Raw genomic sequence first — 17665 nt, forward strand, 5'->3', positions numbered from 1 at the left:
AAAGGTGAGCATTAGATTTGAGTAAATGTGGTTTTTAGTATCCTGCCCAAGCACCCCAAAAGTCTTGAAAAGCTTCCAGATTTTACCCATATGTGGCCACCAGTGGAACAGCCACAGAGAATATGGCATGGTTCAGAGGTATATGTACAGAAAACTCTTATTCTCTGCTTGGCTCTGGTTTCCTTGCTGTACATCTGAGGTATAGTTATGATATTAATGGAGGGCAAACATACAATTCAGACTGAACAAATGACTATCTTTCTCTGGATTTCCAAACCCTGTTGTTTACATTCCTGCCATTCTCACAACCCCACTTGCAAAGACCAGAAGCAACAATACAAGTTGTTCAATTTATTAACTGTGCTATTCACCACAACATAAAGACTATATCAGTATTATCCATTATCATCAATTTTGTGCCTTTGAAAAATACAGATTACAGAAAAAGTACAATAGTTTCTTGAAGTAAGCCAGGACATGCAACATTGCATGTGTTAAGAGTGAAAATGTATAAAGAAAGAAGACATAAATTCTCCGAGACATTTTCATGGAGAGACTGACTAAAATGTGTCAGAGCCAATTTAAAACATGGTAATGCACTTGCACAGCTTCTATTTGATTGCGCAGAGGTAATCCAAATGATTATTCCAGTGAATTGGACAAATAACATCTAAGAAATATAACACACCATCTCTAGCTGGAGAGCAATGAGCACAATCAAAGCTCTAGTCAGTTACAGTGATTGAACAGTGAAAGTTATATGGCTCAATTTTCCTATTTTATTGTGAATCAATAACAACTGCATGTCTTTTACTCCACAGAAGACGCAGAATATGATGTCCCCAAATTATATAGGTTGTATTTGGCTTTTTTTTCTTCTTTTTTTTGTTGCTTTATACAGTTTTCAAGAAAACATCCAGATGCTGATCTAAAAAGTGGGGGATGGGATGTTCATTACTTTCCACCTGTAGTCTTTTGTTCTAACACATAATAGTATAGAATAATCATTTCATTTTCTGAAACCACAAAACATTTAATTATATTGGGATAGTAGATGGCACGCACATTGTAGGAAACAGAGCCAAAATATTACATTACCTGCCAGTTTTAGTTTGAAGGAGAGGCAGCTGTACTACAGCTGCTAGTGAGGAAATGCAAAATAGCACAGGCCAGCAAAGAACAGTGTCAGCTATCTCTTTAGTTAAATGTTTAATACGCCTTTTTCTCTTGATCATTTCACATATCTTGGAGTAAAAATTATCCTTTCTATAAGAGAGGCTGTGCTAAATGTGGTCTCTAATTTGGTACTGCAAACTCCTAAGTTAGTGAAAACCAAGGAAAAGCATTAGATGATGCCAGAAATAATTTGCAGCATTGAAGGAATCAGACTAAAATGGACTAAAATGGAGGACGAATTCTGTTTTCCGCCATCAATAGAGACAGAGTTTCTTATACATGTATTCTACTAGACACTAAACAGAATACATGTACAATGTCTTCCACACAGACCTATAACTCAGATTAAGGCAGAATAATCCACAATATCCGCTTTGAACTGAGTTATCTGAGTCCACACTGTCATATATTCTGTGTGTATAGCTGTGCGGAAGGGGCCTAAGTTGGGTTAGAGTTGACCACGTGGTGAATGGATCATTGACTGGCCCATCAACAGAGTTGACAAGCCTCAGAAGCAAAACCAGTAGATTCAAAAGAAGGTAAACTTTTTCCAAGTTGACTTGAAACCAAGCTTCTGCTATTTATTTCATGCCTATGTCCATGTAACAGCATGCTGAGCCAAAGCCTTCTCTTGCCCACCCAGCTCTTAATTTTTGCAGATGTAGTTTGTCTCCGTTTTACTCTTCCGACAGTCAGGTTGCCACACCAATGTCAACAGTTTGTGAGAACATTGGCTACTATGAGGTCTTTACACTATACAGGTGAGAAAAATCATAGAGCTGGAGAGAACTATAAAGCTCCCGAGAAACAAAGCAGCACTGTCCCTAACCCTTTTTCCAGTATCCGAGATCATAGTGCAGTTGCATTTATCTGAATTATACATGGAGATGTATTTACATGTGAAACTGTGAATGGTAATTTTAACAACAATATAGAATCATAGGGCCCTTCCAGACAGGCCCTATATCCCAATATCTGATCCCAGGTTTTCAGCTTTAAATTGGATTATATGAGTCCACACTGCTAGATAATCTGGGATAAACTGAAAACCCGGGCTCAGATCCTGGGATATAGGGCCTGTCTGGCATTCTGTTGGCCATATTTTTTTCTTCTTTCCCACTGCCCCCTATACACTGCTGACCCAGGTCACTTTGAGTTTTTCATTCTATGCTGGGCAACAACTGTGAATGATAGCAGTCATAACAGGCAGGGAGAAATGAGAGAGAAGGTGAAGCAGGAAGAGGAATCCTGCAGTGGCCTGTCTCATAATGTAGAAATATATCAAGGCAAGGAAATTGCAGAATGAGAGGGGATGGAAAGATGCCAAGAGAGTCAGGAGGAAGCGAGGAAGATGGCTACATGGAGAATTAGAGCAGACTGAAGGAATCACAGAAAACCAGGAAAACGTGGAAGAGTGGAGCAAGCACACAGAAGAGGAAGAAAATCAGAAGTAAGACAGACTGTAGAGAAGAAAGAAAATGATGTAATGTAATGTCATTTTAAACAGCAGGTTAGAATAAAAGGAAATGGATTTTTAAAAAGGAAACGTAATCTATGTTGGGTTGCTATGAGTTTTCTGGGCTGTATGGCCATGTTCCAGAAGCATTCTCTCCTGATGTTTTGCCCACATCTATGGCAGGCCTCCTCAGAGGTTGTGAGGTTTGTTGGAAACTTGGCAATAATATTTGTTGAAAACGCACAGCATCCCAGATTCTGGCCATGAAAGCCTTCGACAACGCATAATCTATATTTTAGGGTTGTTTTTTTTATTTTTAGTGTAAATGTAATGTAGTGGTACATTTTCACTAACTCTCCTACTTCTGGATCTTTTTTGTATGAACCATTCAATCATGAGTTCCTACTTGTGCTCCAAAGTAGTACGGTCCAGACACTCAGTCAACATCTTCATGAAAATTACATCATGGCGTCATTCAACACTTTTGTTAGCCCCAGCAATGCTGTGGCAGTCAGTGCATTCTCGCAGCAGTTAAGAAATCTCTCTCTGTTGTATTCATATTTGATTGGAACAGAGTCACGAGACAAAAACACCAGAGATGTTGAATGTGATCTTCAATCTCCTGATTTGAGCCTTCCCCAAGGCAATGTCAGAATATAAAGTTTTTAATGTCTTCTCTGTATGGTATTCCCACTTGGTGAATGGCTGTAACGCCTTTGACGAGGACCAACAGATTGCACCAGAAAGAATGAAAAAAGACACAGGTAATTGGCATGGCTCATGCCAATGGATCCATATGATCCCATAGGTTCTGGTTTTTTGCATTGATTGTTCCATGAACTCTTCAGGCTGTTCTACCAGATGTGACACTTTAGAGCTGGATTCATTCCTGACTCACTTGGGCAGTGGAAGAGCTTGGAGAAATCTTGGCTGTTGCTTAAGGACCCACGGACACGAGATGAAGGAGGACTGTGTGGATCCCTATGTAAGAAGCCCTGCAGTCCCTTGAATCTTGGGTGCCCACACATAGCCTGTAGAGGAGATAGACGGGTAAGTACTCAACAGTGGCAAAACCAGAATCATTTCCCACATACCCCTTGGCATTTGCTGACAAATGTAATGCGCAGCAGCAAAAAAAACCCAAAACTTCTAACTACTCAAGGAAACCCTAAACATCAAATGAGACAGTTCACAAAATTCCATATGTACACTCTACATAATATTTCCATGAGCAGCAATTCCCAGTTCTGGAGAACACTAGGCTCACAGAAGTTTGTCAGAAAATATCTGCCCCGTCCTCTCCGCAACACAATTGAGATACTTAAAGAAGTTTGTAAAATCATATCAATATTAACCTTCTCTTTACAAAGCTTAACCTATCCAGCATTTTTAGCCTCTCCATATATGATTTGTTCTTCATATCACTTATCCTCCTCTTTGCCTTCCTCTGAAATTACTCCAAACTTTCTTTATCCTTCTTAAAATTAGCCCGCCACAACTGAATGCAGTACTCCAAATGACATCTGACCAGTGCAGAATATAGTGGGACTATTATTTCCCACAATTTAGAAACTGTGCCTCTATTTAAGCGATCTAAGATATTATTCACCAACTTTGAACAGAACTGGAAACTCATGACCAGAACCTTTTTAAATTTCTCCCATCACTTGAATACAAAGAGGAAGAGGAGATGTCACACGTAGGCAATGGTGAGTATAGTTTGTGTGCTTAATGACAAATCATGGAATTGCTAAGTTTGGAACTGGGTCAAGTCCTCACCTTATTTATACGGGCTAAGGAGAACAAGATGAGTTTGGAAAAAAGAAAATGAAGCAAAGAGACATTGTCCTTCTGCAACCAAGCACATACTTCTAATTATATTTGTACAATTATTGCAGCACGCCTAGTGATATGAAGCAATAGGAGCAGAATATAAGAAGCAGCAGGATGCATATAACTCTCCCCTCAAAAAGAAAGCACATGTGTCAAACTCAAGTCCCAGGGGCAAATCCACCCCACCAGGTCGTTCTATGTGGCCCTTTAGATACTAGACTACAACTCCTGTATTTTTCATCATTATACATCATGACTAGAGCTGATAGGAATTGTGAAAAGCCTGGGGTTTAGCACAGCTGGTAAATCACCAGCAATGATAAGGTCTACCAACCAAAATGTTGCCAGTTCAAAGCCCTGGGTCAGTGTGAGCTGCTGGCTGTCAAGCCCAGCTTGCTGTTGACCTAAGCAGTTCTAAACAGCTTGTGCTGTCATTAGAAAAATTAGATATCGCTAAAACAAGCAGGGGCGTATTTTATGACACCATAAAGAGAAAAAAAACCCTGAGAAAATGCAGGGTGACCAAAATGAAGCAGGAAGTCCTGATGGCTCTTCTTAATAGAGAATGGAGTGATAGCAACCCACAACCCACCCCCCACCCCCCGGTGGCTGGATTTTGAGCACAACCTTCCAAGGCGCCAAAAAGCTGGATGTTGATATCGACACAACATACCTCCTTCTGTTCTGTCTGTTTCCGTATTGTCTATCCAAAATGCCATTGAATGTTTGCTGTGTATGTGTACTGTGATCCGCCCTGAGTCCCCTTAGGGAGATAGGGCAGAATATAAATAAAGTTGTTATTATTATTATTATTATTATTATTATTATTATTATTATTATATAGTAACACCTGAAAGGTTGCAGATAGTAAGATCTGAATTTAGATACAAGGCTTGAGGATATGATGTTTGACTCTAAAATGTCCTTTAACTTTCCCCAGCCACAGAGCCACGACTGCTGTTGGGTTGCAATTCCCATTATTGCCAGTATGCATGATGGATAATCAAAAGCAATGGGAGTTGTTGTTCAATAACATCTAGGGACCCAAACTGGGTTACAAACTAAAGAGCACTGACCATTATAAAAAATTATAGTTGGTCCTCTGTATCCATGGATTCTCTATTCATAGATTCAATGGCTCTTTGAAGACAACCATAAAACGGATGTAGCCCTCAATGAGAATGGGTTTGACACCCCGCCATAAAGGAAGATAGAAAAAAGGGAAAAAATGTAAACTATGGAAATGTTCAAAAATATCCAGAACAACTCAGAGGAAACACAACAAGAAAACTAATTTTGAATTACGTGAGCAAAACTGATGAAGAAGAGTTGATTGTGCGAAAGCTCAGGCCAAGGTAACTCCTTCACTGCACTCTGCTTTGCCAACCAGTTCTGATAGGCCTGTTGATCAAGAGAAGAGAGAGGGAAGGGGTGGGATTGAGGGAAAGAATATAAATCTCAACATGCATTTTAGCCATTTTGGCATGAAGTTGCAAGTCTAGTCAGATGCTTCCATTCTACCAGGTTGCCAAGTAAGCTCTTCTAGAGAAGTTGATGCTAGTTAATCCTGTGTTTGGAGATTTGTTGAATGTTTATTCTATTTCTACTCAGATTCCCTTGTTCAACTTCCACCATCCAAAAACAGGCACAGCAATTGAGACTTTGACCTTGGCCACAAGCAGGCAAGAGAGGAAGGAACATTTGCCATGGGGGGAGGGGGGGAGAAAAAAGAGCATTCAGGGGCTACACTCTCCCTGGCCTGGCTAGCAGATGCTCCTTTCAGTATGAAACATAAAAACAGAGGTGCTTACATCAAAGCAAATCTCCCAAATCCAAGTGGGCACTATGCCATCAGCTGAGCCAGAAGTGCCTTGTGCCCCACTTGAGTGTGAACCAGGAAGCTCTACTTCTTTGAACCCAGGCAAGGAGCAGGCCTTTGCCATAAGCAGTGTACAGAATATTACAGCTTTCTGGTAACTGCCCCATTCCCACTAATACAAGATGACTGAGCCAGGTTCATCACCCACATAATAATACCCCCCCCCCTCAACAATTACACACTGCTGATGCCTTGCTCTCTTATCTTAATAGATGAAGTGAGCTGAGAAGAACCATTCGTTAGATCATGTTGTCAAAGGCTTTCATGGCCAGAATCACTGGGTTGCTGTGAGTTTTTCAGGCTGTGTGGCCATGTTCCAGAAGCATTCTCCCCTGATGTTGAAATGGACAATTTCAATAGAAAGAAGGAAACCATAAAAATGAACAAAATCTGGTGACCAGTTTAAAAAAACTCTAAAATCAGAACAATAAATAAAGAGCAATTCTGGGTTCTTGTAGGTTTTTTGGGCTGTATGGCCATGTTCTAGAAGCATTCTCTCTTGACGTTTTACCTGCATCTATGGCAGGCATCCTCAGAGGTTGTGAGGACCACACAACCTCTGAGGATGGCCATGAAAGCCGTTGACAATACAAAGAGCAACACTCAAAAAACAGGGGAATTCCAGACAAGAATAAATCAGGGCCAGCTAACACTTCTCAACAAAGGATTCCCCCAGGCAGCAACCAGCCTGGCTTTGAAGTTGCAGGACCATTAAATGCTAATCAAGATGGCCAATTGCAACTTCTCCCACCCTGTACATTCCACAGATACATGAACTCCACTTGCCTAGTTTCCAACAGACCTCAAAACCTCTGAGGATGCCTGCCATAGATGTGGGTGAAACATTAGGAGAGAATGCTTCTGAAACATGGCCCAGAAAACTCACAGCAACCAATTTGTCAGACCCATTTGTCAAGGAAACAGCATTCTTTGTTAAATGAACTAACCTGGTTAAGAAGTGTGGACTTTTTTTGCTGCATAATGTGTGAAACTGCCTCTGCTACTTTCTTCAAAACACTAGATTCACTTATACTATAAGCTTGCAAGAATGTTCCATCCCTTTCAATACAATTACTAAATCTAGTCAAGCTGTTTAAGTGTTTTATCAGTTATTGTTTGTTCTTGCATGACTGATCTGGACAGAACCCACCATATTCTTTTTCCCAATCATTATCTCTTTAAAGAAGTAATACTTTAACAGTGATTTCGTGCCAATATCCATCACACATTCACTTGGGTACTTTGTTGATTTTCTATCCACATTTCCTAGAGCCAAACCTACTTTTTTCAAGTTAATACTCTAAACATTGGACTAGTTCAAGATTGTCTCTCAATATTACTCTAACAAAGATGTGGAGAAATTTATTATGGACTGTATATGTACACATAAAACACTGTACGAATTCACTGAAGGATGGTTTATCTTTTTAAAGTGACTAATAATGAACTATAAGCCATCTTGAATGGAAACAGTTGAATAACTCTCTGTGTTTTGTAGAGCATTTTTTTTTTAAAAAAATGAAATAAATGGTCCTAGGAAAGAGTACTGTTGTTGTTCTGAGCTCAGTTATGATAACAGTATAGCCATTGGCGACATGCTTGTGGGGACTTTTTCCCTATTCCAAGTTTGTTAGGATTTTGTTGGGCAAGGGGAATACAAGATGAATTGACAGAAGAATGTGTGGCTGAAGTACATTGATACCTGTGTCCTGTAATACCCAAAGGTTAGACTAAGAATTAGGTCTGTAATGCACTTTACATTGGGCTTCCTCTGTGCCAAGTGTAACATTTCCATTCATTCAAAACACAGCAGGAACACAGCAGGAACATCTAGAAGTGAGCATATTACATTTCTATATAAAGTCACTACACTGGTTGCAAATTAGTTTCTCGGCTAAGTACAAAGTGTTGGTTTTGTTCTTTAAAGCCCTACATGGTTTGAATCCAGGCTACATACAGGATCACATTCTTCTGCGCAATCTGCCTCAGACACTGAGGTACTCTGTGGGGCATCTACTCTAACCAGTCAAAACTAGGCTGGCAACAGCCACCTTTTCATCACCCCAAAACTAGAACAATCTGTTGAAAGAGATCCAACAGCTAAACCAGCTGTCAAAATTTTAGGATCTCATCTCACAATAGGGGAAAGCAGGGGGAATCGTCTTGTTCATGTGGCATTCAGTGCCCTTCCTTTTTTTCAAAGGAAACAGAGAATTTAACAAAAATTTCCATCCCACCTTAAAACCCAACAGTTCCAATTCCACCTTAAAATACCCTGTTTCTATGCACAGGGAGAGCAAATTCCTCCCCAAATTCACAATCCTCCTGTTTCTATACACTTTGAACACAAAATTCCATGGGCAACCACCGGAAGCGGTCCTGCGTTGTTTGATGGGCTCCATGGGACTACATCTTTAAAGTGAATAGAAAGCAGAGGGAGGGGGAAATGGGGGGACAACTCTGGGTCACATGAGGATGTAAGACACAACTTAAAATCTAGTTCTGATACCTGGTAAGCAATGGCAAGTCCCTCTGTGTCGGCAGCATTCTCCAGAAGGGTAAACGAACCATTGATAGGGTGGCTTTCCACGGAGTAGTTCTCATATTGTTTCACAAGGCACTCTATGCCTTGCATCAGTGTTTTCATGTCACAGGAAGAACAATTCTTGGTCAACACTATAAACAAACAAAAGGGAAATTCAGGAAAAAACCAAAGAGAAAAGAAAAACCCTACAGTATAGTTCACAAGTCCACCCCTCTCAATTGAGTGAACATTTCAGAAGAGGAGAAGTCCAGAAAAGGCTACATTATTAGCTACCTTCAAAAATACCAAAGCATTGCTTGGCATGCCATTGGGTCTACACTCTACAAGAAGGGACTGGTTACTGTGACAAAGTCATAACAAGAGAGATCTGACAATAGGGTGTTGGAAACCATTTTTCCTCCATTTTATGGAAGTTTATTTTGAATGCTGTGGTAGTTCTTTTTAATTTGACTTGCACTGAGTAAAAGATTTGTATAAGACATGGGTAACTGTTACCATCTCTTACAACTGGCCATAACAGATGGCACTGATGGATATTTTGAGTCTAGTTTTTTTGGGGACAGAATTGCTCACTACCCAAGTTCCTTGAATATTGAAATCCTGACTGGGAGAGGAATGTGTTTGAGGGGAGAAACAGGGAGTGCGGAAGACACATTATCCCACTTGAAACTTCTATATGGAAAACTAACTTATACTGCTTTGTGTATAAGAAAATGTGGCTGGGGTTTCAATGCACCTGGCAACCAGGCTGGCCTTACAGAACTAAGATACCAAAGGAACATGCAGCAGAAGGCCTGACTCTATACAAATCAGAAGTTAAAACGATTATCCACAATACATACCATAATCATAGAAGGAATGGAGCAGCTCATGTGCCATGAAAAACCCCATAGCTCCGAAGTTCACAGCACTGAAAAAGAGACAGTATAAGACCCTAGGAAGCTTCAATTGCCCTCATATGAGAAAATGATCAATTACTCTCAAGCAAATTCAGCAATCATAGGGTGAGAGGAGACCTCTTTCTGCGAACCAAAAACTGTTAAAAGATAATAAGACTGAGATCAGAAGTAAGTAGTCGCTCCTCTCAATGGAGAGCAGTCAGCACTGGCTTTTTTCAGAGACTTCTTTTTAATGTGTTAATAAATTATCAGAAGTTTATTTTATTGTGTCAGAAGTGAGTTGAGAATACAATTCAATACAAATCAGAAGTTAAAATGAAGGATACATCTACACTGACCACTTAATAGGTCAATGTGAAATCAGCAGAGAAGGAAGCAGTTTCACTGCGTGGATGAACATGTTCTAAAACTGGTTCAAGGCTTGATGGTGCTGATATGCACCACAAAGACTGACCTCTAACTGTTCTAAGATCCACAGTATCTGCAGCTTCAGGGCTGTGGAGGATTTTTTTAACCTCCCCCCTCAATGTGCATATCTGGATCACCAAAACATTCATCCCTTAATCGATTTTGCCATATGATGTGGTTTACACTTTGGCATGTTGATGTGCATTATGGGCTTTATTTTGGAGTATATCCTGACTTGGCTTATTCCAGTTTATACTCCCTTAATGCATATTGCTACACACATTCATGGTGCATGTAATCAAAATAAGACACTGTCATAAAATCACAGTTTTAGAAGAGACCCATGAGCCATCTAGTCCAACCCCTAGCCATGAAGGAAAAGCACAATCAAAGTACCCTTGAGAGGTGGCTATCTAGCCTCTGTTTCAAAGCCTCCAGAGAACTTCCTAATGTTCAAGTTGGATCTACTTTCATGTCAAGCTGCCTTCTGGCTATATTTAGTCTTCAGTGTTAACATGCCCTAAACAGTAAGCTGGGCAAGTCTGCAGAGGACATTACATTATTTAGAATGGTGAGAATAAAAATTGATTGTGAAGAGTTCCAAAACAATCTCCTGAAACCAATGAGAAATGAAAATCACTGTGAACAAATAAAGTAGGGAGATATTTGGATAGAAAATCTGAATTGGCAGCAAATGACAAAAGACATCTTAAAGTACTGGGGAAGAGCTCAATGAGTATGTCAGTCCAGTGTGCAGCCGATGAGGGGAAAGGCAAATTCCATTCTGGAATACATATTTTTATGTAAGTATCCATAGAGGCTGACACTGTTAGTGCCTGCCAGATGGGACACTCAGATCTTGGACTAGATAGGCCTGGTCAATATCTCCTTAAGACATTTTTAAAACCCTGTGTATAACACAATTTAGTCAATAGGCAATAATTGTATAAATTTTGCTATCTTCCTTACCTGGGAAATTCAGTATGGAAGAAGGGGCTGCGGAACATACCGGCGGGAAAAACGACAGCATGGCGCCTCAGTGAATAGTATGAATGTACAGACCAAGGAGCCACTTCCCAGCTAACATAGAAAAAAAAATCAAAAGATAATAACAAAGAAAGGAATTATTTGGATCAACATTTTGTTCAATGTCTTCTTCTGCTTAGCGTGCTCAATCAGTCTGGGTCTCCATGATTACCTCTACAATGCTCCCATTCAGTTGTTTGTAGCAATACCAAATATTGATCCATCAACTTGTGTTTGTCAAATGAGAACTAAAATACATCATTGAGAGTTGCATATATAATATAATATAATAATAAATAAGTCATCATGGATGGCATCACAAAGTCTTTTGAAGTCATTCCAAAAAAGAACTCCCCCCACCCCCTGCCAGTAGACTCAGTAGTACATGTAATTAATTGCCAGTCACAAAATTCTAATAATCAAATGATGTCCAAACAGAACTCTCTGTATAAACATTTCTTCATAGCTTTTGGGTTTTTAAATGTGGCCAATCGCTATATAGTGCTTTCTTATATTCTACTAAGGGGGGGGGGGGATGTAAACTGAAAGGTGTTACCAACTATTTTGTTAGAAAATTTTGTTACAGTAAGTCATAACAAGATCAAGTATGTGTGTATGTTAAGGAAAACATGCTGTTAATTATTATGTGCAGCTGGTAATGTAGTCAACTAGTAAGTTTGGACCACACCTGGTGGGGTATAACTGTATGGTTTTTAGAATACAGTTCAGCTTTTGTTCAACCATTTCTGCTGCTCTCTCATTTGGATGATGAAGAAGAAGCCTTATTCTGTATTGCTTACAAAGACTGTAACATTGCAAGTTTATGTTTTAACTCTGCTGATAAGAATAAAGTTTTTCTGTTTTTTTCCTCTTGCCTGGGTGCAATGTTATTGTGTCTTCTGCATTGGACTTGACTGAAATATGCTTAGCACAACAAATTTTATATGTTCTCAAAGGAATACTGGAAGGAACATAACATGGAACAGAACATAGCATACCTATATGGAATGATTATAGAAAGAAATGGGCAAAAACCATTTGCCACACCACAGGCTATCTTGCATTCATATAGTATTTCCTTCATATTACAAGATAAACATACTTTTCCTGTAGATGAGAATTGACAAGTTTCAGTGAGAACCTCTTCCTCAAAACTTTCAAACAGGCAACCACATTATGGAAAAAGGTATCTTCATAAATTTCCAGCTGAGAAAAGAATCATACAATAAGGTTAGAGGTAGGGGAAACAAAATATTGGGATTCCTAAATTATTATCTCAATGGTGCCAATGAACATATTTTCTTTCTCACTGGAATGATCCCAAGCCTTGTTTCTGCCAAAGGAGTCAGCAATATCTTTTTAAAAGTAGTGTAAGTGTCCAATATGGATGTAGGGGGCAATCAACTGGACTCCAAGCAAAACATCTTTATATCCAGACGATGCTCATGTCGATGTGCAGACTACCTCATGTGACTGAGGACCCTTCCACACTGTCCTATATCCCAGAATATCTGCTTTGAACTGGGTTATCTGTTTCCGCACTCAGATAACGTGGGATTTTCTGCCTTGATATTCTGGGATACAGGGCTGTGCGGAAGAGCCCTAATACAAAAAGGTCTTTCTGCCTTTTTTGTAAAGTTCCCAGTAATGTTTCTTAGGAAACACAATTACTGTTGATTCTTCCATTTTTTCAAGACCTGACTGAAGTGAAGGGGCTTTCTCTAACCCAGTGGTTTCCAACTTGTGGTCCGTGGACCACCAGAGGTCCACAAGAATTAAAATATGCTCCGCAGCCTACACCGTTGCAACTGGAGTGACTGGTCTCTCAAAACCCTCTTACAGTGTCAAGGCTTATTAAATATGGATTTCTGTGAGCAAGCAGATGGTGACTACTGGATGGCATATTGTCTGCATCAGAAGTTAGAGCTGATGTGGTCTATCCAATGCAGTTTTCTGGATCAGCACCCCAAATAACCAAGCCAAATCTAAAGTTGACCAAAAACTGATTTGTAACCCTTTTGGTACTAATTTTGGAGAGTGGTTCCTGGTCAAAGTGGTCCCTGGTCAAGTGGTTCCTGGTCAACAAAAGGTTGGGAACCATTGCTATAACCCTAGACTATGTTAAAGGCTCTGAAATACTAAGCTTAAATTCACTTTAGTCCCAAATTTTCTTGCTGCTTCTATTTCTTTCATATGTTTCCTGTCTCCTGCACAAGTCTTGCTGAAACTCTGGAGAAATTAGCAGCTAGGTTTTACAGAGTGAAAACAGAGCCAGTCCTCAAAGCTTGGTTGAACTCAGGTCAGCAAGAACAATCAAGAATATGAAATAGAAATAAATCCAGCTTGTGCCAAAAATTGTTTTATAGTTCTAGCTCCAGAAATCTTTATAGAAGAGAAACAACCAGTAAAGTGGCTAATATACCATTCCCTCCTAGGGATTAGCCAGGGCCCGGGGGGAAATAAAATCAAATCAAGAGAGCAGATGGATGCAGTTTTCAATGATTTACTTCCCTACAATTATCAGAAAGATTTAAAATTGATTTTAAAAAAGGACCAAGGTTTTGAACAACACAGGTCAGAATTTGAAATGCAACTCGGAAATGCAACTGTGCAGAGACTGCCAAATGTATAACTTTTGTTGAAGTTTTAAATGGAAGGAGATCAATTTAAATACTATATGATAAAATGGGGTAAGAACTTTGTTTATGATGTACAGATAGATCAATTGGGAAATATGTGATCAAAGGGTTTGAACTTAACATTATGCTTTGATCTTAAAGAGAAGTTTTATAAAATGATATATCATTGGTATATAAACCCAGAGAAATTGACTAGAACATAAAAAAAATATTTGTTGGAAATGTGAATTGCACAAAGGGACATTGTACCATTTGTGGTGGATATATGAAAACGCTTTAAAAGGGATTCAAATACACTTGTGCTTGCAGAGGGTTCCAAAGATGAAAACTGAAATAAAACCAGTTTTTCCCCCTTTGGTATTAATTAATGTAAAGCTAGAAAATAACAGATTGCTTCAATACATAACCACAAGGTAATAATTATCTAACTTTTATTTGCTAGTTATGAAGCTGTACTATAATATTTGCTATTTCCCAATGCCTTCACTGTGCATTATTTACAATAACACACTTTATTTATATTCCGCCCTTCTTCCCTAGGGGACTCAGAGAGAATTACAGCATTTACATACATAGGCAAATATTCAATGCTTTTACAGTCATATACAGTGAGACACATAAACACAAACAAAGGTAGAGGCTTCTCCTTTCATTTCTGGCTTCTAGAGGCAGTGCTCATCTCTGGTTCTGGGGAGGTGCTTTCCTCCATTTTCAAGCTGAGCAGCCTGCATTGTCATCTCCTGATTGTATGGCCAGCAACAGTGCTTGGAGTGTCTCTTTGCCTTTTCCCACCGAAGTGGTACCTATTTATCTATTTATGGGCATGTTTAGCCTGAAGAAGAGAAGGTTGAGAGGAGATATGATAGCCATGTGAGAGGAAGCCACAGGGAGGAGGGAGCAAGCTTGTTTTCTGCTTCCTTGGAGACTAGGACGTGGAACAATGGCTTCAAACTACAAGAGAGGAGATTCCATCTGAACATGAGGAAGAACTTCCTGACTGTGAGAGCCATTCAGCAGTGGAACTCTCTGCCCCGAAGTGTGGTGGAGGCTCCTTCTTTGGAAGCTTTTAAACAGATGCTGGATGGCCATCTGTCAGGGGTGATTTGAATGCAATATCCCTGCTTCTTGGCAGGGGGTTGGACTGGATGGCCCATGAGGTCTCTTCCAACTCTTTGATTCTATGATTCTGTCTATTCACACATTATATGTTTTCAAACTGCTAGGCTGACAGGAACTGGAGCTGTCAAACAGGAGCTCATCCCATCTTGTGGATCAAAATGCCAACCTTCGGGTCAGCAGTTCAGCTAACCTTTAGGTCACCAGTTCAGCAGCACAAGGGTTTAATCCATCATGTCACCTTTACATAGTTCACTACAGGTGTAGATTACTGAACCCAGTCTGCTCAAGATGTAGTATAATCAATGTTATAGTATATTTTATTGGCATCTCTATAAAGAACATGTTTACGTTCACACAAAATATATATGTGAAAACAGCAACATTCTACACTGTAGAATTAATGCAGTCTGAGACTACTTTAACTGCCAATGCTCAATGCTATGGAATCATGCAAATTGTAGCTTTATAAGATCTTTAGCCTTGTCTGCCAGAGAGTGCTGCTGCGTCCTCTTACTGCAACTCCCTTAATTCCATAGCATTCAGCCATTGCTGTTAAAGTCATGTCAAACTGCATTATTTCTACATTGTAGATTCACCCCTCAATGGTGTGGTTTTTGTTAGCTACTATATTTCATTGAATAATAGTTGCAACCACATAAGAGCTGCACTACCATTGGAGGGGTGTCCCAAAATGTTTTTCCCCCTTTTCTCGCATAATTGTCGCATCCTTAATTCACTCACCCATGCCCATGAGAGTGAATCTAGGATGTGGTGCAACTTGGGGGGGGGGGGGGGGGTGAGGCTGCTAGCCAAGGGAACTCCCATAGTTGGGCAAATGTTTTTCACTGCGTAATAGTCACCACTGCATATAACCACACACCCCTTTTCCCCATGAACTATTATGAGGTTAATATTTTAACATTCTAGTTAACACATAACTTTTTATAAAATCCCTTTCAGTCTGAAGCTTTTATACAAGTTACACATGTACACGGTTTCACCTGTTTTAAATTTTATGCAATTATAGATTACCTTAAAACATGTGGATAAAGTACTAAATCTAAACGTTATAATTAATACATAAAACAATTGATTAACTAATATTTAAACACATTTGTATACCACTTTAAATTGTAGGATGAAATAAATAAAAGTTAAGGTACAATAGCCTTGTATGGTTCGGGTCCGGGCTATTTGTCTAATTGCATCTCCCTATACAGGCCATCTTGTGCACTGCGATCAATGGAGGAGGCCATGCTCTCGATCCCACCCCGTCACAAGCATGGTTGGTGGCCTTCTCCATGATCACTCCCGGTCTCTGGAACTCCGTTCCTAAAGAAATAAAAATGGCCTTCACCCTCCTCTCCTTCAAAAAAAAACTTTTGAAAACATGCCTATGCATGTTAGTATATGGCGGAGGAGGAGGACTAGGACACTTTCAATTCCACTGGAACACTGGCTAACTTATCTGTATTCCATTGCTGCTATGGTACATGTGAAAGAACAATCACGATAGCCATTTTATGTATTTTAATCATTCTCTCAGGGATTATGCTATTAGTATTATTAGTATAATTATGTCTATTAGATTATTTGTATTCTGTTTTTCATTTTGATGTTAATTCTCTTTTGTTATACGTTTACTGTTTATTGTTATTATCTTGTATTATTTTGTATTATTCTGACGTGTTTATATTCGCTAAGGGCATTGGATGTTTGTCTATAAAGATTATTATTATTATTATTATTATTACAAATCTCAAGTGTTATTGTAATCTAAAAGATCACAAAAGTAAAGTAATGGATAGAGGCGTCCCTAGGTAATTTTAAACGGTAAGCAAACAGTATTTTGGCACCCGTCGTAGGAGTTCTGTGTGCCATATTTGGTTCAGTTCCATCATTGGTGGAATTCAGAATGCTCTTTGATTATAGGTGAACTATACATCCCAGTAACTACAACTTGCATATGTCAAGGTCTATTTTCCCCCAAGAGCGCCTCAAGAGCGCCCCTGGGCAAAATCAACTATACTGCAAATGCTTACTTTGCGTAATGGGTTGAGTCGCCCCTGGTAATGGAGTAAGTGGAGTAACAGGGCAGCCGGGGAGGGGTGTCCTCTCCCTTAAGAGACTCTGCCCCCAGTAAACAATTCATAGTCCAAGCATAAGATCACTTGCATGACAAGTGCTTACCTCTCGATACTCGGCATCTACTTCATCTGTCTGGAAGATCTTCTCTGGATAGCCAATCTCCACCTGGAGATTATATATCTAAGAAGAATTGAGATAAAATATAATTTTACTTCATCTTATCATATTGAATAACTTCTGATACCCATGAAGTAACCCAGGGTTATTAACCACTTCCTTCATAAGATTCAGACACAGTATATGATATTACTCAGAAAGTATAACCTGCATATTTGCTCATATCTTAGATATTTTTTGTGAAAGAGCTCTAGTAGCTCTTGTTTCAGGATCCTTTGTGGAAACCAAAGGAAAATGTGTGTGTGTACCCATGGCTTGTATGAGTCTGTGTGAAACATCTTGACTGGTTAGACCTAACATAAATATTAGGATCTTGATCAATTTTTGATTGAACAACAAGGAAGTACCTTTTGTTTATTGCTGTCCATGGACCATTTCCTGCTATGTCCACTGATCCTAAGAACCCTGGAGAGTATGATT

General features: G+C 39.4%; 1 protein-coding gene across 2 annotated transcripts in view; it reads right to left on the reverse strand.

Annotated features, from left to right (window-relative positions):
• Positions 1–336: 336 nt before the first annotated feature.
• The window catches only part of KEL (Kell metallo-endopeptidase (Kell blood group)), a 55190-nt gene continuing 37861 nt past the window's right edge, over positions 337–17665 (reverse strand). For both annotated transcript variants that reach the window (XM_060762674.2, XM_060762673.2), the window contains exons 13-19: positions 17171–17248; positions 12325–12428; positions 11166–11276; positions 9732–9799; positions 8854–9020; positions 5771–5866; positions 337–3663 (exon numbers count right to left, since the gene is read on the reverse strand). In XM_060762674.2, the coding sequence (XP_060618657.2) occupies positions 3487–3663; positions 5771–5866; positions 8854–9020; positions 9732–9799; positions 11166–11276; positions 12325–12428; positions 17171–17248 (801 nt within the window). In that variant the 3' untranslated portion in view covers positions 337–3486. The remainder of the gene's footprint in view (positions 3664–5770; positions 5867–8853; positions 9021–9731; positions 9800–11165; positions 11277–12324; positions 12429–17170; positions 17249–17665) is intronic.

Source organism: Anolis sagrei, chromosome 2 (genome assembly GCF_037176765.1).
Source record: "Anolis sagrei isolate rAnoSag1 chromosome 2, rAnoSag1.mat, whole genome shotgun sequence".
Classification (NCBI taxonomy): Eukaryota; Metazoa; Chordata; class Lepidosauria; order Squamata; family Dactyloidae; genus Anolis; species Anolis sagrei.